The sequence below is a fragment of the Triturus cristatus genome, chromosome 12 (assembly GCF_964204655.1).
Source record: "Triturus cristatus chromosome 12, aTriCri1.1, whole genome shotgun sequence".
Classification (NCBI taxonomy): Eukaryota; Metazoa; Chordata; class Amphibia; order Caudata; family Salamandridae; genus Triturus; species Triturus cristatus.
This window is the reverse complement of record NC_140595.1, coordinates 235,998,596-236,024,913: the sequence shown is the minus strand read 5'-3', so window position 1 is coordinate 236,024,913 and position 26,318 is coordinate 235,998,596. Positions and strand designations below refer to the sequence as shown.

General features: G+C 49.2%; 1 protein-coding gene across 4 annotated transcripts in view; it reads right to left on the bottom strand.

The window, feature by feature from the left end:
* RIPOR1 (RHO family interacting cell polarization regulator 1) overlaps nucleotides 1–26,318 on the bottom strand; it is a 1,579,345-nt gene that overhangs the window by 1,411,664 nt on the left and 141,363 nt on the right. The window contains exon 1 of one of the 4 annotated variants that reach the window (XM_085639399.1): nucleotides 7,488–8,133. The exons of 2 other annotated variants lie outside the window; for them this stretch is intronic. In XM_085639399.1, coding sequence (XP_085495525.1) covers nucleotides 7,488–7,506 — 19 coding nt within the window. In that variant the 5' untranslated portion in view covers nucleotides 7,507–8,133. Of the gene's footprint in view, nucleotides 1–7,487; nucleotides 8,134–26,318 lie in introns of those variants that run through there. One more of the 4 variants, XM_085639401.1, reaches the window with a different exon arrangement.

The window sequence follows — 26,318 nt, the reverse complement described above, 5'->3', positions numbered from 1 at the left end:
CAGCTAAGACTTTGTCACTGCACTGTGGGTGGGACACAACAGGGGGCTGCGGTAGATGAACGCACATTCAGGGACTTTAGACGCTACGGAGACATATCTCAAACACCAGAGACATGACTAACTTAACATGCATCACTTGAAACATACGTGGTTTGAATGACCACACGAAGACGCGACTGGTGCAATCCTATCTTGTGAGACATTCCTTGGAGGTGTGCCTGTTACAGGAGACCCATCTTAGGGGTACAGCCTGTGATAAATTGAAGTCTAGTAGATGGGGTGAGATATACACTTCCTGTTATTCTAACTATTCCAGAGGGGTAGCAATATTGATCAAAAAGGGAGTCCCATGGAAATCCACAAAAGTAGTTAGTGACCCGGAAGGCCTTACCTGCTAGTACTGGGTACATTATTCCACCAGCAGGTCATTATCGCCAATGTATATGGGCTCAACGTGGACGATCCTGTGTTTTTGCAACAGGTGTGGCATTAAATCCAATCACTGGGGGAAGCTGCATTTATCTGGAGGGGTGATTTTAACACAGTCTTGTCACTGAAGGAAGACAGGGTAGACGCTTCACGCACACATCACCCACAGACAGACGGCTACTGTTCTAAGGGGATTGATGGAGGATTACAGCTTGGTTGATACTAGGAGGGTCTTCCATCCTGACACTCGGGAGGGCACTTGTATCACACAGCAACATAACGCATGGTCGTGGTTGGATTTCTGGCTCACATCCCCAGACCTACATTCCTGGGTGTTGCAGGTGTCACATAACGCCCGGACCCTATCGGACCACTCACCAGTCACTTTGACCCTACATATACCACAACCCTACAGACAACCTTTCACGTGGCGATTACCACCTAACGCCCTCCTAGATACGGCGTTCCGGGAACAGCTCCACACACACATCACAGAATATTTCGACCAAAACACAGGATCGGTGGAGACCGAGGGGATGCTGTGGGAAGCCTTCAAGGTGGTCGTTCGTGGCACTGTATAGTGGGACAAACTAGAGTGCTCCGTGATATCCGCGGTACGCTGGGCCGTCTAGATGCAGAACTGCATGCCCTGGAACAACAGTATTTCATAACACCATCAGCCATGACCCTTGGAACTATCCGCAGTAAGTTAACTGAGTACCAGGAGGAGGCTGAAATGGAAGTAAAGTTCCTACATAAGTATGCCACGGCGCATCGGTATGGCGAAGGGGACAGAATGGGCAAGACGCTCGCAAATCTTTTGCGCCCGCCTAGGGGCTCCACTTTCATCACTGCACTCACCACCCCCGCCGATGGCTTGGTACATTCACCGCCTGACATACTTGCCACCATGCGGGACTTCTATACACAGTTATACACATCTCAAATAACCCCATCTCAAGCACTCCTAGGAGATTACTTTGACTCCATAGAACTCATCTGACTCAGCAGAACACACCGCGAATATCTGGACATACCGTTAACCGTTGAAGACATTCGGCGGGTTATTGGCAGTATGCGGGCGGATAAGGCGCCGGGGGATGATGGCCTCCTGCGCAATTTTATGAAGAATATTCGGAGCTGCTTGCCCCCCGCCTCCTGGCGGTCTATCAGGATGCATTGCAAGAGGGGATTCTTCCCGCATCCATGCACGAGGCTATCATAATCACTCTCCTAAAACCAGATAAAGACCCACAACAATGCGACTCATACCGCCCACTCTCATTGATCAACCTAGACTCCAACATTTTCGCCAAACTGCTGGTCACCAGGCTCCAACCATTGTTACCTTTAATTGTCCGGCCGGACCAATCTGGTTTTGTGCCTGGCAGATCCACATCCCATAATCTTCAGACGCTATTTGAATGAATGCATTACCTAGCCCCACATGTGTCCGCGATAGCGGCGTTTTTAGATGCCACAAAGGCGCTTGATTCCCTTGAATGGAGATTCCTGTTTCCACTTCTCAGTAGGATGGGTCTGAGCCCAGTCTTCATCTGGCAAATACAGCTTCTCTATACAAGACCCACGTCGCGACTCAGGGTGAATGGGCTAATTTCAAAGCCATTGGCTATCACTCGAGGTACCCAACAGGGCTGTCCTCTATCGCCCCTATTGTTTGCGATCGCAACAGAACCCTTGGCCGCGCGTCTACGGCAACACCATACCAATAGAGCGATCAGCTTTACAACCAGGACACTAACCGTGTTTATGTATGCGGATGATATCACGCTATACACGGTGAACCCCAAAGAAAATCTGTCACCCATGACACGTAAAGTCGTGAGATATGGTGGACTGTCAGGTGTAAACGTCAACTGGAGCAAATCTGTGCTCCTCCCGCTCACTACCGGAACCCAGGCTTTTGAAACGGATTACCCACTGGTCTGGGTGTCGGGCCCACTTTGATATTTAGGCATATGGTTCAGCAGTGACATGCAGGAATTATGGACCGAAAATTATGGCAGGGTGGTGTCCTGGATTGAAGACAGGGTGAAACGGTGGAAGACCCTCCCCCTCTCTCTGGCGGGCCGCATAGCGGTGGCCAAGATGATTATACTACCGAAACTACTATATCTCTTTGTCAACATTACTTTACCACTCCAAATGCATATTTTTAACCGTATTCGGTCGCTCATGATTGAACTTGTGTGGGCCGGGATACAGCCAAGGGTAGCTTGGGAAATACTGACGCTGCCACAGGAGCAGGGGGAAATGGCAGCTCCGGACTTTGTTCTATATGCATACAGTGCACAGGCACAATTCTTGCACTTTTGGGCACATCCAACGCCCTTTCAGCCTCACGTGGCAATAGAGGTGGACAGGGTGGCACCACTCCCACTGGTCACGACACTATTCCAACCATACAAACATCCCTGTGATGAAATAGACACGGTGCAGGCCATGAGGTGGGCATGGGAGGGTCTCCGCAAATGGGCACGCTTGGACATACTATATGCTCCGACCATGCCACTTCTCAATAACCCGCTGTACCCCCCCATGGACAACAAGGCACGGGACCGTGCTTCTAGTCATAACCTAAAAGTGGGTGGCGATCTCAATCCCGCGGGTACCTTTCTCACACTACAGCTGATGTGTGATCCCGAGGCACCCTCGGCGCTAGATATGCTCATATACTATCAGCTTCGGGCATCTTGTAAGACTAAATTCACCATGTTCCCGGACCCGCCGCCGTCACTGTTGACACTTGAAAACCTGCTGGCGGTTGAATCGGGGCAAAAACGAATCTCACACATCTACAAAATTACACAAAAGACATCCCTGATAACTATCCCAACTGCGCGTAGGGCCTCGGGGGAAGAGCTAGGGATTGATCTTACAGATGAGCAGTGGAGTCTTTGCTGTAAACAGCTGGAGCGCTTATCGCTGAATTACCGTCTCCTGCTCATACACTTCAAATATTTACATCGCCTTTATTGCACCCCCATACAACTGCACAAGATGGGGCTCCGAGATGATGAGTGCTGCTGGCGTTGTGGTGCCCCCCAAGCGACCTTTTTACACTTGGCGTCGGAGTGTAGAACAATAGCCAACTTCTGGCTCACTATACTGCGCCATATAAAAGCTATCACTGGGCAAGATATCCCCCACACACCACTGACATCTCTGCTGGGCGTCCTCGAGACAATCCCACCTAAAGCACGTAGGCTGCCAGAATTACTACTCTTAATGGCTAAACGACAAATAGCTCTACACTGGGGTGTGGCCAGGCCTCCGACAGTGAGGGAGTGGGCTAAGAGTGTGAACTACTGTAGAACACAGTTGACTAACTATTGGGAGCTTATGCCAGCAAGATCCCGTCCGAGAAATAGAAGGGAACCTTATGTGCTGTGGCTTAACTCCGCTGTAATGGACGAATAGGGTAACAACATGGTTGCCCCGTATGTGTCTAGAAAGGACATTTAATATTGTGATGTACAGTGTTTTACCCGGAATGCATATTGTTCTATTGTCTTCCTCAATATTATGGTGTTGCCATTTTGTGTCCCAGGAAATGTGTGGGTAAATCTGATAGACGGCAAATGCAATGGTGTTCTGATCTATCCAGCAGATAAATTTATGAGTGATGCAATGCAATTTTGGTTAATATTGTACGTTACTGAAAATGCAAATAAAAAGAATAATAACAAAAAAGGAAAGGGCTACTCAACAGCAGCATTTGAGGTGCCAACTGATATACTGAGGTCCTGCAAGTATTTCTGATGTGGTATTACCGGGAGATTGGAGAGTGACACTCTATAACATGTATACATTGTAAACTATGTTTAGCTTTTCTCCTTGGGTACTTTTAGAAATATAGACCATTTAAAAATATATATATATTAGCTTTTTGGTCTGAAGGGGTGGGTTCTCCTTATGTATTGAGGACTAGGACAAAAAAAAGAGGGATGAGGTTGTAATCCCATGTAATTGATGAGGGTGCAATAACGCCATACAAGCCTAGTAATGCATGTCGGTGGGCTATACTTGGAATGTACAAGTTATGCAAGCTACAGTTTAAAAGATGACATGCAGTTTAAGACTTCATCACATCCAAAAATATTCTAACATGATCTCGTGGTGGCACCATGCCAGCATATTTCCTCCTCCATTTTCAGGAGGTTAAGTTTCCCTCTATCAAGATAGAGGGAAACAGGGAGACAGGTTGCCACCTGTATTGGGGATGCCAGAAACATCTTAGAAATGTATGAGACCAAGGTACAGTTCTAGTACCACCACCCCCCAATTTGAACCACTTAATCTTAATGTGTTGGAAATATACAATAAAGGATACAGACCAACAGGGACAATCCTAGGATTTTCAGAGCCCCTGGCAAAAGGGAACATTTGATGTTCCTCGCCACATCACTTCACAGGAAGTAACTATTCTTCTTTTTTGGCATTGCTGCAAGAAGATACTTCCCTGTACAGATATTAGTAAAGAGAATACGTTATGTTAAAACATTTGTTATGTTAAAACATTCATAAAGTGCCTAGTTACTCTCGTTCGGCGTGTCCCAGTTCTAAGATTCCTCACCTCACAGTAGTCTAAATACACCCTGAAAAACCTGTTTAAGATTGTCTACAAAGCAAGGTCTTTAGCTTCTTCTGAAAAGACCAGATCATATCGCTCCTGTCTCAAAGTGGCTGGGAGAGTAGTCCAGTTTGGCAGCCAGGTAGCTGTAGGAACGACCTCCCATTCTCCCTCTAGCCACCCTGGGGATCACAGTAAGTGTTGCACCAGGGGACCTGAGGCAACGACTAGGGTGATAGGGTCATTAATACGTGTATTCCCTAATAAAATGAGCATAAACATGTTAAAGCTCTGTTAGGTGGACACACATTACAAAGGTCACAATGGATGGAAAAACCAGGCCCAGGTCTCTCTAGACCCAATAGCTTCACTCATATGTTTACTAACTGTTTTCGGACTAGTGCATGATGCTTAATCTAAGCTTGTCAGACTCCACTCCTCATGACTTTGCCCCCATTTTGCTGCCACCTCTCGCCCCCCAATTTATGAGATCCATTATACATGTTTTCAATTTCCATCACTGGATGTACCTTTTTATTTTTATGTGAACATTTTTTAAATCACATACCAGTCCTAGACAAAGGGCGGCAAAGAATGAATGTATCCTTCTGTAACGAAACTGGTGCTCGTGTAAAGCGCTCTGATATCCGATTTGGGTCTAGTTTGCGCTATATAGAACTCTATAATTTTTTTTATTTTTTTTAAATGGCAACAACTGTTGTGATTTAACAGTTTACACAAACAGTTGCTCAGTATGCTACATATCATCTTCATTGAATATATAAGTGATTTTTCATGCCAGTATTAAAAACAAGGAGCCTTATGTACAAACACCTTTGAAAATTCAACAAAGAAATGGCGTATTTTAATGAACTGCCATCCCACTATCTTGGTATCCTACCTACTTAGACACAAGTCGCACATTAGTGAATCACTAAACTTCACGAATGGGCATAGCAAAACGATGCTTTGCGGTTCACTCAATTAAGTTTCATGCCTTAAAAATATGAGAACATATCTTTCTCCAGCACCTCACACCAGCTGTGCACTGTTGGCCTACCGCTTTCAGAGGACATGTGGCGATCATTCGAAATGACAGGGAGACATGGACAAGAACATTAATGTCTATGGCACTACATAACTACAACCATAACTTCTCTTCTACCAAACACAACCATGAAAAAGTTGTCATTAGAAGCTGCAACCGCGATCTCACACCTAAGTGACACAAACTGAATATAAAATGCTTTTTAATATATGTTGCACTCATTTTTATCCAACTTGCCCCTGTTAAAGGCTCACTTCTATCACCTACTACGAAGTGTGAATGATTATTATACATACAGAAGACTTATTTTATATTGTTTACTTCGACCAAACTGATTTTCTTAATTCTAGGTTTGAGCTCCTTAAGAACTGCAATTTACAATAAATCGTATCTTCTAAATTGAAGAGCTAAACCTTGAATGTTTGATCCTCTCTACGGATAGACATTTTATAGAATTTTACAAGATCTCTTTTTGTGCCAGAACTAACCGAATTATTGAGAACTCAGGTAAACGGATTTTATCAGATGCAATAAAATATCACATCAATTATAGACCCGCTCGCAAAGAGGGACTATAATTGCAAACAACACGTTCAAAAGTAACGTCACGTCACTAATTTAATAGCACGCATCGCCTGCCTCGTCCACGCAAAAGTAGTCCTTTCAAAACTTTTAAAAACAAAGGTTAAGTCGTGCTGACATACCGAAATGCCATTTGGAATAACCAAACGGTGTATGGTGATTTAGTTAAAAGCTGCAAATCCATGTAACTAGGCTACATAACAACAGCCATGTAGCCCCATAACAAATCCCATGTAGCATTGGAACAAGTCCCATGTAGTCCCTAGTCTTGCAACATGACGCCTCTTCTTGTAAAAAGGAAAGCACCCTTGTACGCAGGCGATGACAGGGGGTTCCCTGCTGCTTCTTTATAATTCCCCACCCTTCCTCACTCGCTGCCAACCTCAGTCTCTCTGCCAGAGGAAGAACAAGGCCAGGGTTAGCCGTTCCGTAACGATGATCTTTCTACAAGTATAGGGACCGTTTTTATCAAAAATGCTTTGGAACACGGCACTCGATAGTTTCCGCCCAAATCGACCGATAACTACCACATGGCAGCTCTGAACACGTGCATCTGCTACGACCAAAGCCCAAGATGCAATGAGTAACGCGATGTGAAGAGACCACCAGAACCGTAGCCTCGGTGATGATGGCTCTACGCCTGCAGCCGAGGGCCTGCTGCTGTCAAAAACCCGCCGCTAGTGCCCCTAAAATGACGGCGTCGCTCGAGTGGAAATCGGCGCCGGCGCATGTACAGAGGCTGCATACACATCTTGTGCTCTAAAGGGCGAAGTGTCCCCACCTCAAGGCAAAGCAGGGATTGGAAAGAAAGAGACCGAGGGAAGGACGCCTTACCTTGCAAATAGCTGGCCATGTTGGCGTTGAAGTACTGGGGACAGTACCCAGCGCATATGACCACTTTTTTCCTGAAAACGTTGGGTCAGGATCTGCCAATCTTCGCTGCGCTTTACAGCCAGGTAGTGCTCACCCGTGAGCCCTTTTGGTGGTTGGCGTCTGTTGTTCACTCCTTGGTGATTGGGCCCTCGCTGTTCCTATCATTTCTTAGCTCTTATGGAACAGGAGGTGTCCACAAATGTCTGCTCATCTTTTCTCGAAGCCTTCCAAACTTTCCATGGCCCCCTCCGGCCGAGTCTACACTTCCTTAAGCCTTGCTACCAGGAATTTCCCACATTCGGCGAGGAACCTACAGGTCGAGGCTGACCTTTTCGTATGTCACGAGAATTAGGCGCTGCCTCGCCTCACTCGAGTCCAGCTGGTCGTTAGGTGCCGCGTTTCCATGGGCCTTCTCAAGGTTTGACCACTTTTCCCTGAGCAACTTATTCCTTTCTTCTCTGGAGCCCTGTTGTCGAAATTGCTCTTTCTTTTCTGTGCGTCAATGCTGTGCGTCGTTGAACAGATTCTTTACAGAGGGTGTGTCGAGTCCGTATGGCATGGCCTCCCTCTACGTCTTCAATTTCCTCTCCCAAACCCCTGAACTACCCACTTCCTATAGCTTCCCAACGTCAAAAAGCACAGAAAGCTGGCAACTTCAATATGAGGCGGAAAGGGAGGGCCACGCATGCATTCAGATGGGGACAGAAAGAGGGCCGAACGCTTGACCAGGAAGGAAGGAAGGAAGGGGCGTCCCGACTCCTCGGCTCCTCCATCCACGAAATGGAAATGCGCACCAGGAACATTAGCGGAGAAACACAGCCCATACCACTAGAGAAACAAGCATTGATATAACCAATAGGCCTAGCCCAATGGGAATTAATGTGTTTAGCCATGCTCGATATTACCCAATAATAGTTACATGGATCCACAGTATCACACTTTCTAGAGCATAATAAAACGAGAACCAAACTTTCATCATCATCGAGAAAACTTGATTTGGCCAGCAAAGCCCATAAAAGCACATAAAACAATAAATACTAAAATCACAATCAATGCACGACGGTTAAGGAACACAGACCAGCAATCCCTATACAAATTTCAAAATAAGAATATATAAAACCATCTAAAACCTAAAGTAGAAACAATCGAAGGAGGCATAAATTGTGATGCAGCAAGAATAAGGAGTCTACGTTGTAAAAAAGCATATGAAGTGCAGATAGAATTGTGCAGAGCCACAAAGTGCTAATATCTATAAAAACAACCCATTATTAAATCATGTATAGTTCCTCTCAGCATGAAGACAAAAGGAGCACATTGTTCCTTAAACAGCCTCTTAGTGGTCTAGTATGAAAGCTGGCAACCCCAAAACAGATCAGGGGCAAACACAGCATTTGTAGGTAGGTCAAATCAGGCCTCACTTGTGCAAAATTGCAATTCTTTAGCAGCGGGAGAAAGTATTTTTTTCCGTCAATTACAGTAAAAATCACACACAAAAATAAAATGTAGGACATCTTGTTCAGACAAATGATTACAGGGACAAGGCTGAAGGGCGCCTGGCTTTACAAAACTTCTTGGAACAGCTAAGCTAGGTAAAATCTAGTTAGGAGAAAACAGTGGTGGGGATTATTAATATGAGACCAGTAGGGTTGCCCTGAGGGCTCTGCACTCCGTATTATGCACGGACTTATTGTGGGCTTGTGAGTCCTTATCTTCCCTTGCCCCCAACCCTCCTAACCAAGAAAGTATGTTTAATATCACTCAGCTCTCTAGGGCATAGGTGCCTATGGTCGGTGAACAGCTCGGGCGCCCTAAAATCTTTAGCTTCTCCAGGACATAGCCCAGCCAGGGAATATTAAAGGCCCCTTCAAGCCCCCATGCAGCCCTCCAAAACAAGCAGATTTAGGGTAGGAAGGCGGCGAGAGGTCTGGTAGGTTCAAGCACCCTTCTAAAACCGGCGTAACTATTGCGACGGCATACCCTCAGCCGAACCTTATGGGACATTGCGCTCACATTGAATACATAAAATCATTTTTCAACTCCAAATAGTGGCGCTACAACATTTTACTAGGCCACTACACTCGCTAGCACTCACCTCACTTTTTTTCTGGTCCTGAAGAAGCGCATAGAATCTCTGCCCGAGAACATCACACTGAACGAAACATGTCGACCCTCTTCATGTCCAAAACGTACATGACATATGTCTAGCTACTGAGGGCCATCATCACCCTCTAGCAGAACACCTTTTTTTTTTTATGACAGAGGTTTTTTTCATATTAAACCTACTTCTACCCCCCTCTAGCCATCTTTTAATACTGCACCTAACACCACTTCAACTCGGACCCGCACACACCCATATGGCTAAATCATTCAAAAGATTTCCGAAAAAGTGACCCTTCAGGGGACCCGTAGAGCATTGCAGCGCCGGCCCGACAAAAAGCACCGCCCAATGATGAAGCATGACATCCTTCCGGGTGTGTGAGGGCATCAAGATAAGGACATACTGTCACCTGTCACTATCTTAAAAGAACAGCACCTATCTCTCTCTTCCTTACTCCTCCTCAGGAACTGACTCCCCTCAGCAACAATACTGGTGATATGGGTCTGGGAGTTAGTAAATAATTATGCAATACCACTTGTCAATCAATATTATCTAGACCCATCAACGGTTCAAATCGATTAACAAAGGGAATTGCTATCCTAATGTTCAACTGCTGTGGTATCCTCACTGGTGGAGGGGCCCTATTGGCAAAGGACCCAGCTAAGAAAAAAGAGCCAGTGGGATCGAAAAGTTGAAGTGGGATGCTCCTAATTGCGGCTTTAGCTTCTTGAATAAGATAGCTCTCAACCATGCTTTCGAATATTTAGGATGTTTTTAGTTAACAACAATACAGTCTCCCTCAATATTTGTACTTAGACTAGTTCCCACCCTACCCACTCTTCTTGCCATTATAATATGGGGTGACATGTAGTGCCCATTTACTAATGTGTTGTCGCACCAGTGAGTAAGTAAGTAAGTAAGTAACTTAGTTAACCCCTTTGCCGCGGGGGTAATTCCCCCGCGGCACGGGGGGGGGGGGGGCGGCGGCGCTGTGCTCGTGACGAGCCCAGCTCATCATGAGGCACAGTGGAGCTGTGCTCATGACGAGCTGGGATCGTCACAACTCTGCCCACTGATTGATTCTCCCGCCCAGGCGGGGAATCAAGTACGCGTGGGAGTGGCGCGACCGTTATGACGAGCCCAGCTCGTCATGAGCACAGCTCCACTGTGCTTCATGACGAGCTGGGCTCGTCATGAGCATACAAGGGGTTAATTACTTGCACCAGTGAGTAACCTTGTTCAGCAAATCTACCGTGGTCTCCCTTGAGCTCTGCTTAAGAGGAGGGACGCCCGTCAAAATAACCACCAAAGACGCTGACTCTGAGGGCAGATAAAAAATATTGGTTTCCCCTACTAAAGTTTGGTGGAATCTAGGTAAGTTCTGAATGTTATCTCTGGGCCCTTCAAACAGTTGAACAGCTCTGGGAGTAACCCTAGGCCAGCCATATGACTCAGGTGTGTTGAACATACTGCTACACCAACTGTTGCAGACATACCAAGAACTCTTGGATCTTGAGCAGACAAGCCATGTGCCCTAAAATCTTGGGCGCCCTCTCTCGTAGGTCATTTAACTATCAGTCCCAACTGCTTAGTGTGGTTATGCACACTAGGGTTGCTCCCCTCACTTAAAAGACCTGTAGGTGCGGATCCAGCCACATGACTGGTCCCCACGGCCCCCAACACTGCTTTGTCAGTTAAAGAACTAGATTCTGAGTGAGTGAGATGAGTAAGCATGGCCTTTATTCCAGCAAGCTGTGACACAATTGGAGCCAAAAGTGATTTCACCAAAGATTCAAACCTAGGGATTAATTTGTCCCAAACCTGATCGAAATCAATATGGTCCGGCGTCCCTGGACAAGCCGCCTTCTTAGGAGGCTGGACACCGTTTTTTCCTCCACCCTTCTTTTTTTTCACCGAGGGTTCAGACAGGATAGTGGCGTCTATAAAGGAGGCCTCTACAAACATTGCGGTCTAAAGGATCGACTTTGGGTGTAGAACCTGCTGAGTTTTCTTTTGACAGAGGATCAATGGGGGGGAAAAGTCTCCTGAGAACGATTAGTAGACTCCAAAGAGTCTCTCCTCTCAGTTAGGGCTATTTCATTAGAGATAGCATTGGGCGCCATTGCGAAAAAGGAGTCTAAAGTAGTTACTGTATACCCACCAGAAATGTCCGCATTTAACTTCCTCTTTCCCATGATTGTAAAAAAAAAATATGAGTCCCGTGGCGAATAGTTCAGATGAAGTTTAGAAAATAGCAACAAAGCCGCAGATCCAATAGTAGAAGCTTCTGGCTACTACGTCCAGGCACGCTAATGACCAAGAGACTGTTGCTTTTTCGCAAAGTGCCACAAGTGAGGGGATATAGCTCTTCACAAAGCACCTTCTCGGGAGCACAACAACAGATAATACACTGGCCATGGTTAGGAAATATAAGATGTAACATGAAACAGTACCTCGTCCTTAGCCCCATAGACTATGACAACCACCGACCACCATGGAGCACCTCCACTTCAAAGTCCAACACCATCTTCTGGGGCACCCTCATCTACAGACCCCCCTGGATCCGGCCCACCTTTCAGCAATTCCATCATCAACTTCATAGCACCCCAAGCTCTCACCTCCACAAACATCCTCCTCAGTGACTTCAACTTTCATCTGGACAACTCCAACAACAAAAACATCTCGTCCCTGCTGGAAAACCTCGCCATCATCACTGGTCACCTCCCCAACCTACTCAGCAGGACACACGCTCAACCCCATCTTCTACACCAGGACAACGTCACCTTCAGCCACACCACCGAGCTCCTATGGACGGCCACTGCTGCGTCCACTTCTCCTTCACCAAACCCACCATACACCACCACGCCCACCGCTACCCTTCCAGAAGTTGGAACAAGGTCACTGTAGAACAGTTCACCACATCCCTCAGCAAAACCCCTCCACCTACATCCATGGATGCTAATACCTCAGCACACAACCTCCAACAACTAATCTCTAACTGCGCCGACACTCTGGCTAACCTGAAGAAAGCCCCAGGCAAACGACACTCCAAGAAAGTCAATTGGTTCTGTCCTGCCCTTCATGTGTCCAGACGCACCTGTAGACGGCTCGAGAAGAGATGGAGGAGCAGCACAACCCTGGATGACCACTCAGCCTTCAAGACCACCGCCACCACAAACCACCACCTCTTTAGAACAACAAAGAAGGCAGCCCTACAAGAAAGGATCAATGCCAATGCACTTATTAGTAAAGAACTTTTCGCGTGGTCAAATAATTTGCCAGACTCATCACAGAAACAGCAGACATCCCACCCTCACAAGACCTCCACAGCAACCTGGGCAACTTCTTCCACTGCAAGATTAAGGAGATATACGACAGCCTCGATACCCAAGACCCTCCTGCCCCACCCGCAATCATCGCACCAAACGAGCCAGAACCCCAAAAGACCTTACTCAACTGGACTCCCTTCTCTACTGATGACACCCTCAAGATCATGAAGAGCATTCACTCCGAAGACCCCTTGTACCCCTGCCCACACCACATCTTCAACAGAGCCAGTAACACCATCGCCCCGAACTCTGCCACAGACTGGGAACACGCAGAGATCAACCCCTTGCTGAAGAAACCCGCTGCCAACCCCAAAGATCTCAAGAAATTCAGACCCATCTCTCTTCTCCCCTTCCCAGCCAAGGTTATCGAGAAGACCATCCACGCCCAATTCATCGAAGTAAACCACATCTTGGACCTCTCCCAATCTGGCTTCCGAAGCAACCACAGCACTGAAACCGACCTCCTCGCCTCCACAGATGACGTCAACACCCTCATCAACCGAGGCGAAACTGCAGTACCTCATCCTCCTGGACCTCTCGGCCACCTTCGACACAGTCTCCCACCCCCGCCTGTGCATAAGATTTCCAGACACCGGCATCTGCGACAAAGCCCTGAAATGGATGCGCTCCTTCCTCACCAGCAGCACACAGAGAGTCAGACTACCACTGTTCCACTCTGAATTCACAGAGATTAGCTGCGGAGTGCCTCAGGGCTCCTCCCTGAGCCCCACTCTCTTCAATATCTACATGGCCCCACTCGCAGCTATTGTCAGGAACCACTGACTCAACATCATCTCCTACGCCAACAACGCCCAGCTGATTCGCTCTCTCACCAACGAACACACAGTCGTCAAGAACAACTTTCAAGACGGGATGAAGCCTGTCACACAGTTAAAGTAAAATTATAGTCCTTCTTTTTTTATGAAACATCCCATATTTTGGCTTTAAAAGTCTGGTAACCCTAACATAGGATGCTGCAAAATTGTAGTCTTATTTGAATGGTTTGGAAATGTCATGGTTTTTGGTTTAGAAAATTTGGTCTCCGTAGGTTAGCGTCGCCCATGGCTACATCAGAGCTGTGTGCAAATCAAAATAAAGTCAAAATTTGTGGCGTAGCAACGGTCCAAACAACTACAGGGCATGAGTGCTATGCAATATTCCTCAATCACTGCCAGCAAAACTACTATGATGAAGAATTGTTGCATATACACACATCAGAGGAACCAAAGATATAGTGGGTATTTTATGACCGATACACACCTGGCCAAAGAGGCCTTGGTTTTGATTTCATACTGAAGTCCCACAACAAGACCCAGTACCCACAGCTCCACGAAAACAGACACGCCAGGCATGCAGTTCAAACAGAAAAGCCATGGAAAGCCAAACAGCCTGGAGCCCTCAGAGAATATAACATTGAGGTTGCAAGCTTACACTTCCAGTAAACAACTCAAAGATGCTACTGACCTACAACTCTCATAGAACATCTGTTGGGACTCGCAGCTTGAAAAGAAGACTGTAATGGGAGACCAGGGAGATCCATTTTGGATGCACCTGGCCTAGCATAACAAAAAATTAAGAGCGGGGTGGGGCGTGGCCCGGAAGCCAATGGAGCAAGACGCACCTTGTGGTGTCTCCGCTCCCCCGCAGCAGGCCAAAGCAGATACCAGGGCCGCTGGGAACTCGAGCCTGCGTTCCACCTGGGCGCTCCGCGCAGTCGCGCTTGGGGTGCTGATACTCCTGGACGTGACCCCCTGCTGCTGGGGTGTAGCGAGGGCCTGACGGAGTTGCGGAGGGGAGCTGGCAGATTGGGCGAGACTGAGAAGCCTGACTGCTTGTCTCCTGACCCTGTGCCCGCCGCAGAGGTGTGCATTACATTCAGGAGCCTGGGTGATGTTTCCCTACCCCAGCCTGTGGACTATGTAGCGGTCCACCCTGTTGAGCCCAGCCCATGGCGGTTCGCAACCAGTGGCGGCCTCCTGGCCTTTCGTGGGACACCTGATGCGGCGCCTGAGGCTCCCTGTCACAATGCGATACAGTGGGCCCTGGTTGGTACGGATACTGAAGCCTGAGGCATATTGGGGCCCCCGTACAGCTCCTTATTCTGCTCCACTTCCAGCTGCAGCGCCTTGTGACACCTTCCTGGCAGCAGCCGGGGGCATCCAGGATTGCGGCCCTCTGAGCACCTTGAAACCCCACTGGGAACCCCAGCCTGATCCTTGGTCCACCCAGATGGCCCATACTGGCGGACACCGTTTGGAGCCGGGACTCCGCTATTAAGGTAAGGGGCGATCAGCTGCGATATAGAGCAACGGGTGTCTCTCCCCTGCCCCCGCATCAGGACCATGGCATAGCTCCACCTATGTGCCCTTGATGAAGCCGTTGCCACCACGGGCCCGATTGTTGGCCATCTTGGGACTCCTTTCCCCTCTCTGCTACCGGAGACCCCTGCTTGGTTGATCCCCTGAGGATACCTGAAAAACCTACAGGTCCTGCAAGTTGGCCTGGCCCGGACTTCGCCTAGGTGACTCTGATTAGACCTGCAACCCCTCCTGCCTATCATCCAGCACTGATGATACACTACTGGGCCCCCCTTTGCGCACCTTGCACCTGCAGCCTTCTTGGGAGGCCGACGTGCCTTTCGGTCTCCATGGACTACTTGTGCCTCCAGGACTTCCTCGCCCCTGAGCTCCTCGAACATTCATGAGTACTGGGGAGCTGGGGTTCCTTTGCCAGCTTGGGTATGAGAGCAGGCCCTAGACAGAGCTCACCGAGTGGCTTAGGTCTGAGGTCACCCAGACTTTATCCCCGAGATACTCACATGAGTACACTTCTTTACGGAAAAAGGTGCTATCCTGCAGGCCCAAAGGGAACAGTGGAACTGGTCTATAATGGACACCCTATCCAAATATTCAAGGATATCGCTCCAGGGGCACTGCGGCGTCGTAGGGACTTTTAGCCAGTCACAGATAAACTGCGCGACCTCAACATCAAATATCACTGAGGCCATCCCTTTGCTTTAATCTTCAGTTGGGAGAGTAAACGCTGGGTGTTCCACTCTTTGCGAGATGCAAAACAACTCCTACACATTCCAGTGACCCGCTGAGATGCTAGCCCAGCCTCGTCTCAGGCTTCACCCAAAGATGCTATACATCCAGAATGGTCCACAGTGCACCCCCCTCCCAAACACAGGGCACATGCTAAGGAAAAATCATCCTCCCAAGCCAAACAAGATATTATTTAACACCTTCGCTCCATGGAAGAGGCTCAAACCCAGACCCGATCCCCTGCAGCCTCTGAATGACTGCTAGCATGCTTTCTCTCATGATGAGCATCTCCCTAAACTATGTCCTTACCCACCTCAGATTACTGGCACATAGAGATTCCTCCCCAGGCACACACATACAAGAGTTACGCGGAGGTGGCACCTATCCAGAAACTGCTGGCTCTTGATCAGAAAGCCGCCCCTGTGGGCCCTTTTACAGCCACCCTACCTCTAACCCGGAAGTGGTTCGCTTGCAGGATTACACCGTTACTGACCCGAATCCCATGGAGGGATCCTCTCCCGTCCTGTTTGCTGGCAGCGGGATTTAAAGACCAGGAAACTTACTAAACTTTTCTCCACGCCCCCGCTCAATTCGTTTCCGTGGGGAGTGACTTCCTCAGAATGGCCCCTGCTCCGACTAATGGGCCATTCCAGGACTCTAGGCCCTGTTGGCCTCTTAGTATCTTTGTTGTGCATCCCCGGTTCCTTCCCCTCCCACCCTTTCACTGGGGAACTTCGAGTCAAGGGTAGGGACTATCAGGGCTTATTTTTGTCTGAATATTTCTCTAGGGGGGAACCATTATATATCACATAGGTTGACACACCACTCTGAACTCCTCGCCATCTTCCATCCAATCCTTTGCTCCTCTGGAGTGAAGACACCCTCTCCTCACAAACTGCTCACGACTGGTCAGCCTACAGGGCTGGCCCCCCTCCCCACCCAGGAGGGCCACTCCTGTACACTGGTCGCGCCATGGTGGCTACCCACTTTGTCTCCTACAATGTAAACACACCACACATTAGATTCCTTTTGCTCAATGTGAAGGGACTCCATGCCCCCAACAAGCGACACCAGATTTGCCGTTATCTTTTTATACATGACCCTAATGTAATTTTCCTACAAGAAACACATCTCTTACGCTCAGATACCTATCGTATGGCTCATCCCAAATACCCAAACCAATACTGGGCGTCTTTCACATCCAAGATAGCTGGAGTTGCAATCCTCTGTAAAGCAAGCTTCTGTCTGAAGGGGACCCGGGTAGAGCGGGACAGGGAGGGTTGCTACCTTAAAATTAGAGTCCAGCATGATGCACAGCCTCTCACTTTGCTTAACGTATACGCGCCAAATCAGCTACAGGATACATAACTCAGGAACCTCCTCAAAGACCAAGTTTCACAGGAAGGAGAGCACCTACTCATTGGTGGGGATTTCAACTTGGTCTGGGATCCTGATCTGGATCGCAGTGCAACCTCCTTCCAGGGCACGAGGGTGATGTCCGCGGCACTGAAAAGGGACTTTAGGGATCTGGGCCTTGTAGACATTTGGCGGTATAAACCACCTGATACCCAAGACTATACTTTTTCTCTCATGTCCATAGCTCGTACTCACGCATTGATTATTTTTCTCAGGCTTGTTAATATGAACTCTGGAGTTGGCTCACATCTCAGATTTCTCTATCTCAGATCGCCCATCTCGAGGTGACCTTGAGAAGCATAAACCCAACGATATGCTCCCCGCCTCGATGGCGGCTCCTTCCCCATATCCTACAATGTGGAAGAGATCCGGCGAGAGATCTCAGTTTGCTCTGAGCCAAACGCCCCACCAGACACCTCAGGACGCACCCTTTAGGACGCATTTAAGGCGACCATCAGAGGCGTCATTAACTCAATTGTAATCACCCGCACCCAGGAGGCCCAGCTGGTGGAAACAGGTTTGACTAGGGAAATTAAGGCTCTGGAGCAACTGAACCACCCTTCGCCCTCACGACGACACAAGAAGCAGTTGGCCCTACTACAGGGCCAACCGAGGATCCTTCGGACAAACAAGGCAGAGCAGTTGCTTTTGACATTACAGCAAACGTACAATGCGGAAGGGGATAAGTTCGATTCAATCCTGGTCTGTAAACTCCACATTCAGGTTGCCCGGGCCCATAGCTCTAAAATAAAAAATACAGCTGGTACATGGGCATCCTCCGAGTTCGATAAACAACAGGCATTTCACTCTTTTTACACTGCTCTCTATAGCAAGGAACTTCACACCCAAGAGCACATTAGCTCCTTCCTTGCCTCTTGCTCGCGGACACCCCTCGACCCCCTCCACACGCTTCTCCTAGAGAGCCCGATCACGCTAACCGAAATACAGCAGGCGCTGAAAGACCTGCCAATGGGCAAATCCCCAGGCCCAGACAGTCTTCCAGTCTCCTTCTGTCACATATTTCTACCTCAATTGCAAGACCACCTACTATGCCTTTTCAATTAATTCTCTGAAACTACAGGCATCACCCCTGCTATGTCCGTGGCCGAAACAGTTCTCATACCCAAGCCGGGAAAGACCCCTCCCTCTGTGCATCTTATTGCCCTATCGCCCTGCTCAACACGGATGCCAAAATCTATACCAAAATCCTGGCGAACCGCTTGCAATCATATTTACCTGGTCTGGTAGACCCAGATCAAGCAGGATTTATACGCCAGCTTCAAGGTGCAGATAACATCTGCCGGATAGCGCATTTGGTGGAGAAAGTGCAACGTCAAGACATCCTGGCATGTCTATTATCCCTAGATGCGGAAAAAGCCTTTCGACCGGGTTGGTTGGGTCTTCTTGCTTGCGGTCCCCCAGAAAATCGGACTAGGCCAGTTTATAACTTCTTGGTTCATGGCACACTACGCGTCTCCCACTGCAGAGATTTGAGTTTATGGTCTCCCCCCCCATACACATACACAGAGGCACCCGGCAAGGCTGCCTGCTCTCCCCCTTGCTCTGGCGGTGGAACCACTGGCGATAGCCACACGCCAGGCGACTATTATCAAGGACATCCCTTTCGGTGGCACTAAGCACAAGTTTGCTCTTTTTGCAGATGACCTTTTACTTACCTTGACCAATCCTAAGATCTCCCTGCCTACACTAGTTTCACTCCTTCACTTATTTGAGAAACTCTTGGGGCTCAAAATCAACACGGCCAAATCCCAGGCACTGAACCTACCGCTCCCACCGCAGGAAGTCCTTGAACTGCAATTGCTCACCCCGTTCCAATGTGCGCCTCACTCGATCTGTTATTTGGCCGGAGTGTAGACGCTCCGTTCTCGAGGACCTCAGACTTTTGAAACCGCTCCCCATGTCTTGGCTCGGCCCCCTTAATGCAGTTAAGATATCCATATTACCAAAAATCCATATTCCAAATCTTCCCCACACCTATTCCTCAGGCGGACATTTTATGCCTTCAGCGGGATGTGAACTCTTATTTGGGGAAGGGGACGTCGAGATTCTCCAAAAACTTCTCATGCTGCTCAGAGACTGGGGGGGACTTGGCTGTCCTAACCTGTTGGCATATAACTGGGTATCACATCTTCGCTACATATTGTAATGGGTAGTTTCCCAAAGCGAAAAACATTAGTTTCTTATGGACCAGACTGTGGCGTGCAGACCCATCTGGGACTTGGCCTGACTCTCGAAACATACTCGCCCTCGAAGTGAGTACATAGCCACTCTTACGAAAACAGTTCTTGACATTTGGGATAAAATTGCGGTCTCCAGAGGCCTCACCTCTTTCCTCTCACCCACTACCCCACTGGCCCGTAACCCTAGTTTCCCTTCAGCCCTGCAGCCATAATCTTTCTTAGCCTGGGGTGAGAGAGAGTCTTGCACGATCCGGGATCTTTTTGAGGGGGACATATTCAAGACCTTTGACAAATGCAAAAAGGACTTTCACATCCCTGACACAAAAAGAGTGCAATATTACCAACTCTGGCACTGGCAACTCACACCAATATATACAGCGGGGGGCAACACAGCCACTGACTCCCTTTGAGACGATAGTGTGTTCTTTTAATGGCACACAGGGATTGATTTCTCGAACATATCAGGTCCTACAACACTCTACCCCTTTACACGCTCACACCTACCAAAAGCAATGGCACACAGACTCTGCAGAAGACATTTCCCCGAAAAATGGGAACAACAATGGCTTGACATCTCTAAGATACACTGAAGTATCTCACAATGCAAAACGGCCTATAAATTCATGACACGCTTGTACTACACGCCGGCACGCCTACAGAAAATGTTCCCAGCCTAATCACCCCATTGCTGGCACTGTAACTCAGTGACAGGGAACTTTATTCATATCTGGTGGGCCTGTACACTTCTCGCCATGCTTTGAAAGAAAGCACTGAGTCACATCAAAGACACCGTGGGCTTCCCCATTCCAAGTTCATCCACGGTGGTTCTCCTGGGTATCCGACCTCAACACCTCCTAGCCATGACACACTACGACTGGTGCCTCATTGTGCAAATGCTGGGGGCTGCTAAACAAATCCTTGCCCTCCACTGGAAGAAACGTTCGGCCCCACCCACCACATTGTGGTTCAAGCGCCTCTGGCATGTTATGGCGATGGAACTCTTAACATGCTGAGTATCGCATTCCGAGGCCAAATTCACTCATAACTGGCAACCGCTGATTGATCACTAATCTAAATTAGAATACTTCCGATTCACTTCTCCAGACTCCGCGCCCTTCAGCTTTTCGAGCACGCACTTCTACCCCGTGTGGCTGAATTCTATGTCAGGACCGGAGGCGAGGATTATGCTATTCTTTCTCCACTTTACTGAATAGCAGCCATTCAAAGTTAAACCAACAAACTACTATTCCCATGAAACATCAGGAATAACACAAGCAAAATGATAGAGTGTCCATGGGCAGAGTATCCCCTTCATGCACCAATCACAGGGTCCAGAGGTATTGGTAGTCCTTCGTCACTGTTCCATTCTCCCTCTTTCTTCGCTGCTTGCAGCCAGATAAGTCATGTTTTCCTCACTCTCCGTATATTTGCGTATCGTGTTTTTCTGATATTGTGCCTGGTTTCATAGTCTCAGATGTTTGAACTGTGCTCTGTGCTTTAATTTAATTTGTGTTATAGTGCCTGCTTGTGGGGTTTTCATGTGGATGTTTTTCCCTCAGGCATTTCTTCTTCAGGGTAGTGCATCGGCTGTTTGCGGTCGCGCGCCCTTTATCGCTTTTTGATTTCTGGTGTTTGTTGTGGTTTTCCTTTCGCGAGTCAGCCGCTTCTCAGCTGACTCGCGTTCGGCCATGGGAGCGTTTTCCTCCCTTGCGACTTTGTCATCGTTTGGCAGCGGTGTACTCCTCCGGCTGCTAGAGGGAGACTTCTGTCCTCGGCTCGGCGGGCGTTCTGGAGATTCTGCGCATTCCATGCTGCAGTCTCCGATCGCGCCGCCGAGCCTGAGCCGCCTGTGCCTGCCTGACACCTTGCAGCTACATTTAAAAAATACGCCCCCGCCAACGCCCGTTCGGGTCTGTAGCTGCCGTTAGGCAGTTTTTCCAGGTGGCTGTGTCCTGCCTGGGGGGTCCGTATTTTTAGGCCTTTGTGACGCTCTCCCTGAGGCTGTACTACAGGTTTTCCTGCTGGGGCCCAGTAGGCAGGCTGCCCTCTAAATCATACCAGGGCTGTTGGGTCCCAGGGCTTGGCCCTCATACTGCGAGCACTGTTCGCAGAAAGTGTAGGCTGTCACCCAGCCCCCTATAGCCTGAGGTAACCCCTCTTTATCTATCTACCCCACTTACCTGGAATGAAATCTTCGCCTGGTCCTAATATTATCATACCAGGATGACGGTTACCAGGATGACCAGTGGGAGAAGGACCCACTAACGGCACTCCAGCAGGATGACAATTTCTATGATGCGGTGGACGCATCCATCTATAAGGCGGTGGAACAGGCTATGGTGCCTTTAGAGGACCGCCTTTCCCGCCGAATTGAAAGGGCCTGCGACCAGCTGACCAAAGCCGCCAAGGCCATTCCGGCCACCCAACCTTCCAACGGTAACCCCGCTGACACACAACTCCCTCCAGCTAAACGTTCCAAGAACGGGGGGTTTGATTTGGATGCCTTTGACCGCCTTAAGCAAGCTTTCCTGGCAAGTAGTGCCCCGCCAGTGACCCCCACTATCCCTGGGGATACCGCCACAGGGGACGACGATGATGCCGCTAGCCCTTCTCGCCCCTGGTGTCCTGCACACCCAACGCCCGATCCTGCTCCCCAGAACCTCTGTGCAGACATGTTAGACCCCGACGACATCTTGCATCCCAGGTCCTCCGACTGGGCTCCGTCTGAAAAGGTTGCCCAATATGTTTGCTAGCCGCATCCGCCGGCTGTTAGAGGCTACAGCTCGCAGCTGTCTAAGGGCAGAGTGCCCTCACCCCTCTTTGGAAGGGAAAGTTGCGGCCACCCCTGACACAGACCCGTGCATGGTGACATTTTTACAGAAATTTGTTAAGGAGCCTAAAAAGGGTATTGACAGGTCTTGGCAGGCTTGCCAAGACAAGCTGTTAGACGTCTTGGGGCCCGCCACGAAAATTCTGGATTTGGCTGAGGAAGCCAAGTCATCCAGGTCACTCATTTCCCCCGATACCCTCTCAGCTTGGGCCCAGCGCGTAGGTGTATTCTTAGGGAATGCAAACTACGCAATTTCAACGGAACAATGCAGGTCCCTTTTGATTAAAGTAGACCCAAAGCTTGGGGACCTGGCTGACTCTGAAGCCGGTGCCATCGCTCAGGGCGGCCTTTTTGGGGAACCATTTATAAAAGAGCTTGGGCACTTCGTGAACACCTTTACGTCCTTGGACAGGGTGCAGTCTTCCATTAAGAAGGTGTTTCACCCTCAGGTTTTCCGAGGGGCCGGACGAGGCAGGGGCCGCTCGTCCGGCCGGCCAAATCAACACAGAGGGCAAGGCTCCAATAACGGGCAGTATCAGGATCAGGCCCAGTTCAGAAATTTCTACCTGACAAGAGGACTCGAGGAAAGAACAGAGGCGGTCGAGGCGGTGGCGCCTCTATCTCTTCCGGTGAGTGTTCTCCCTTCTAAAAGTGGGGGGCCGTCTGGTGCATTTTTTCCAGGCTTGGACTTCTGTCACAGGGGACGTCTGGGTTCTGCAAACCGCTCAAGGTTTTCGTATAGAGTTTCACGGCAAGCCCTCTCAGCCGGTTCCGCCGCGTCCCCTCTCCTTTTCGTCGGCAGATGCCGCTTTGGTCGACCAGGAGGTCCGATCCCTGCTGGACCAGGGAGAGGTCGTAGCAACCTCTCTTCATCCCAGGGGTTTTGTCAGCAACCTGTTTTTGGTGGACAAACCGGACGGGGGCCAAAGACCCGTCATCAACTTGCTCGAGTTCAACGAGTGGCTGGTTTACTGCCACTTCAAGATTGAGGGGATCCATCTTCTTCGCGACCTTCTCCAGCCCATCGACTGGATGGTGCACCTCGACCTCAAGGACGCCTACCTTACCATACCCATTTTTCCTCCTCGTCGGAGGTTTCTCCAGTTTTCCTGGCAAAACAGGATATACGAGTTTACAACGCTCCCTTTCGGCCTGTCCTCCGCCCCTTGGTGCTTCACAGAGGTTCTCCGGCCGGTGATCGAACGCCTGAGAGCTTCAGGTATGAGGCTGATCGTTTACCTGGATGACATCTTACTGATGGCTCAGTGGCCCACCACTCTGGCTCGTCTGCTTCAGACGGCGATCGACCTCCTTCAGAGCCTGGGTTTCGTGATCAACGAGACAAAGTCCACCCTCGTTCTGGCCCAGACGATTGTTTTCCTCGGGTTCTCAATCAACTCCGTGGAGTCGACTCTCAGTTGGTCGTCTCGAAAAATGACGACAATTTGTCACGAGATCAGGAGAACTCTGACTCAATCTCAAATCTCCCTCAGGCAGCTCGCCCGGATTGTGGGTCTCCTCGGTCTTGATCCAGGCTATTTTCCCGGGCCTGCTCCATTACAGAGCGCTGCAGCGGCTCAAAGCTCATCATCTGCGCTGGGGCTTTGCCTACTCTCAAAAGGTAACCCTCTCGACGGAGGCCTGAGAGGAACTCCAGTGGTGGCTCACCAATATGGAGGCCTGGAAAGGGCGTGCAATCTTCGGTTCCGCGCCAGATATCGTTATCGAGTCAGATGCCAGCCGATCCGGCTGGGGTGCGCGGTGTGGCGAGTTCACCACAGGAGGTGTGTGGTCTCCACAAGAACAACAGTTACACATCAACTGTCTGGAACTCTTGGCAGGGTCGTTTGCGATCCAGTGCTGGACCAAGGACTCGGTCCCGTCCGGTGTCCTTCTCAGGATGGACAACATATCGGTGTTCCGATATATCAACCATCTTGGGGGCACGCGGTCGAGAGCACTCTCGGACCTGGCAGCGAGTTTCTGGCAGTTTTGCTTGGATCATCACATTGCTATGATGGCGGAATACCTGCTGGGTCAGGACAATCAGGTGGCGGACTTCCTCTCTCTGCATTTTCAAGACGTGAGTCTTTGGAAGTTACACCCGGGAGTCTTAGCGGATTTCCAGAGTTTCTGGGGTCTGTTTTCAGTGGACCTATTTGCCTCCCACCTGGACCACCAACTTCCCCGGTTCTTCAGTTGGAGGCCGGATCCCTTAGAGGTGCGGTCGGACGCATTCCTCAAAGACTGGCGGGAAGAGACGGCATATGCCTTTCCCCCGTTCGCCATGTTAACAAGAGTCTCAGAACCAGGTTCGGCTCCAGGGAGCGGACGTGGTCCTGATTTCATCAATTTGGAGATCTCAAGTTTGGTTTCCAGTTCTTCTGGAACTTTCTTGGGATTTCCCAATCCTACTCCCCCGTTTTCCGACTCTCCTTCTCAGTCCGGACAAGGTCCCACACCAGTTAATCACGCAGGGCTCATTGTCACTGAGGGCGTGGCGGATTACAGGGGACGATGGGCGGTTCCGGGCCTTTCGGGAGCGGCTGAGGCATTCATGTCAAAAGTCTGGATCGATAGTACCGTCAAGCAATACCGGTCCACCTGCAGACAATGGTATCTGTGTATGCGACGGAGTCTCAATACCGTGCCAGCAGATGTGACCTCTTATTTTAAATGTTCTGGCCTCCCTGGCGGAGGAAGGTTTTGCCTACAGAACTATTAATACCTTCCGTTCTGCCATCTCAGCGGGTCACTCCATGGTGGATGGCTCTCCGATGGGCGAACATCCCTTGGTTTGTCGGCTCCTCCGTGGTATCCGCCTCTCCTTGCCTTCTGAGCCTCGTTATTCTCAGCTCTGGGACGTTAATCAGGTACTGAACTTATTTCTCTCTTCGCAGCCGAATAGGTTCCTCTCACGGTATGAGTTATCTGCAAAGTTAGCTATGCTCCTTTGCCTCATCTCCTGCAGGAGGGTTTCCGATGTTAGGGCCTTGGATGTCTCCAGCAGGATTTTCTCACCTAACCGGGGTTACTTTCACAGTTCGAAGACAAACTAAGAATGGGATGAAGTCCATTTCTTATCATACCTTTCCGGACTCCCCGAAGATTTGTGTAGTATCTTGCCTCAAGGCATTCGAGGAAATGTCGGAATAATTCCATCCTCCAGGGGAGCAGCAGTTACTAATTGCACTCAAGAAACCCCATAAGGCGGTTTCTTCCCCCACCATTGCCCGGTGGGTGATGCAAGAAACTGGAATTGACCTTCGAGCCTTTGGTGCCCATTCTGTCAGAGGGGCTATGGCCTCTAAAGCTTTTGCCCTGGGAGTTCGCTTAGAAGACATTCTGAACGCAGCAAATTGGTCTTCAGATTCTACCTTAAACAATTTTATTTCAAACCGGTGATTGACATGGCTCAATTAGTGGTGAGCAAGCTTTAAACGAGCATAATCCTCACCTCCGGTCCTGACATAGAATGAAAAAATTCCTAGCTAATGCAATGGAAAGTTTCAATTCTATTAAGGACTCGGAGGCGAGGATTATCCCACCCAGGGTACATGGTTATCTTTGGTACCTTTCCTACCCACGTACTTGGGTAAGTAAGGTCTTTATTTCTTCTATGTAACAGTGATTAAAGATTCTGGTTTTGTCTTTTGCGCTGTTTCCCCCGCAGGCTAAACTTTAGCCATTGCTGTCGCTTACATTCTATTTTGCTTTGCAGGTGAGTCTGGCAAACAAGATTCGTGATGCCTCCTGGCTGCCTGACCTTCAGCGACGAAAGAGGGGGAATGGACAGTGACGAAGAACTACCAACACCTTGGGACCCTGTGATTGGTGCATGAAGGGGACACTCTGCCCATGGACACCCTATCAT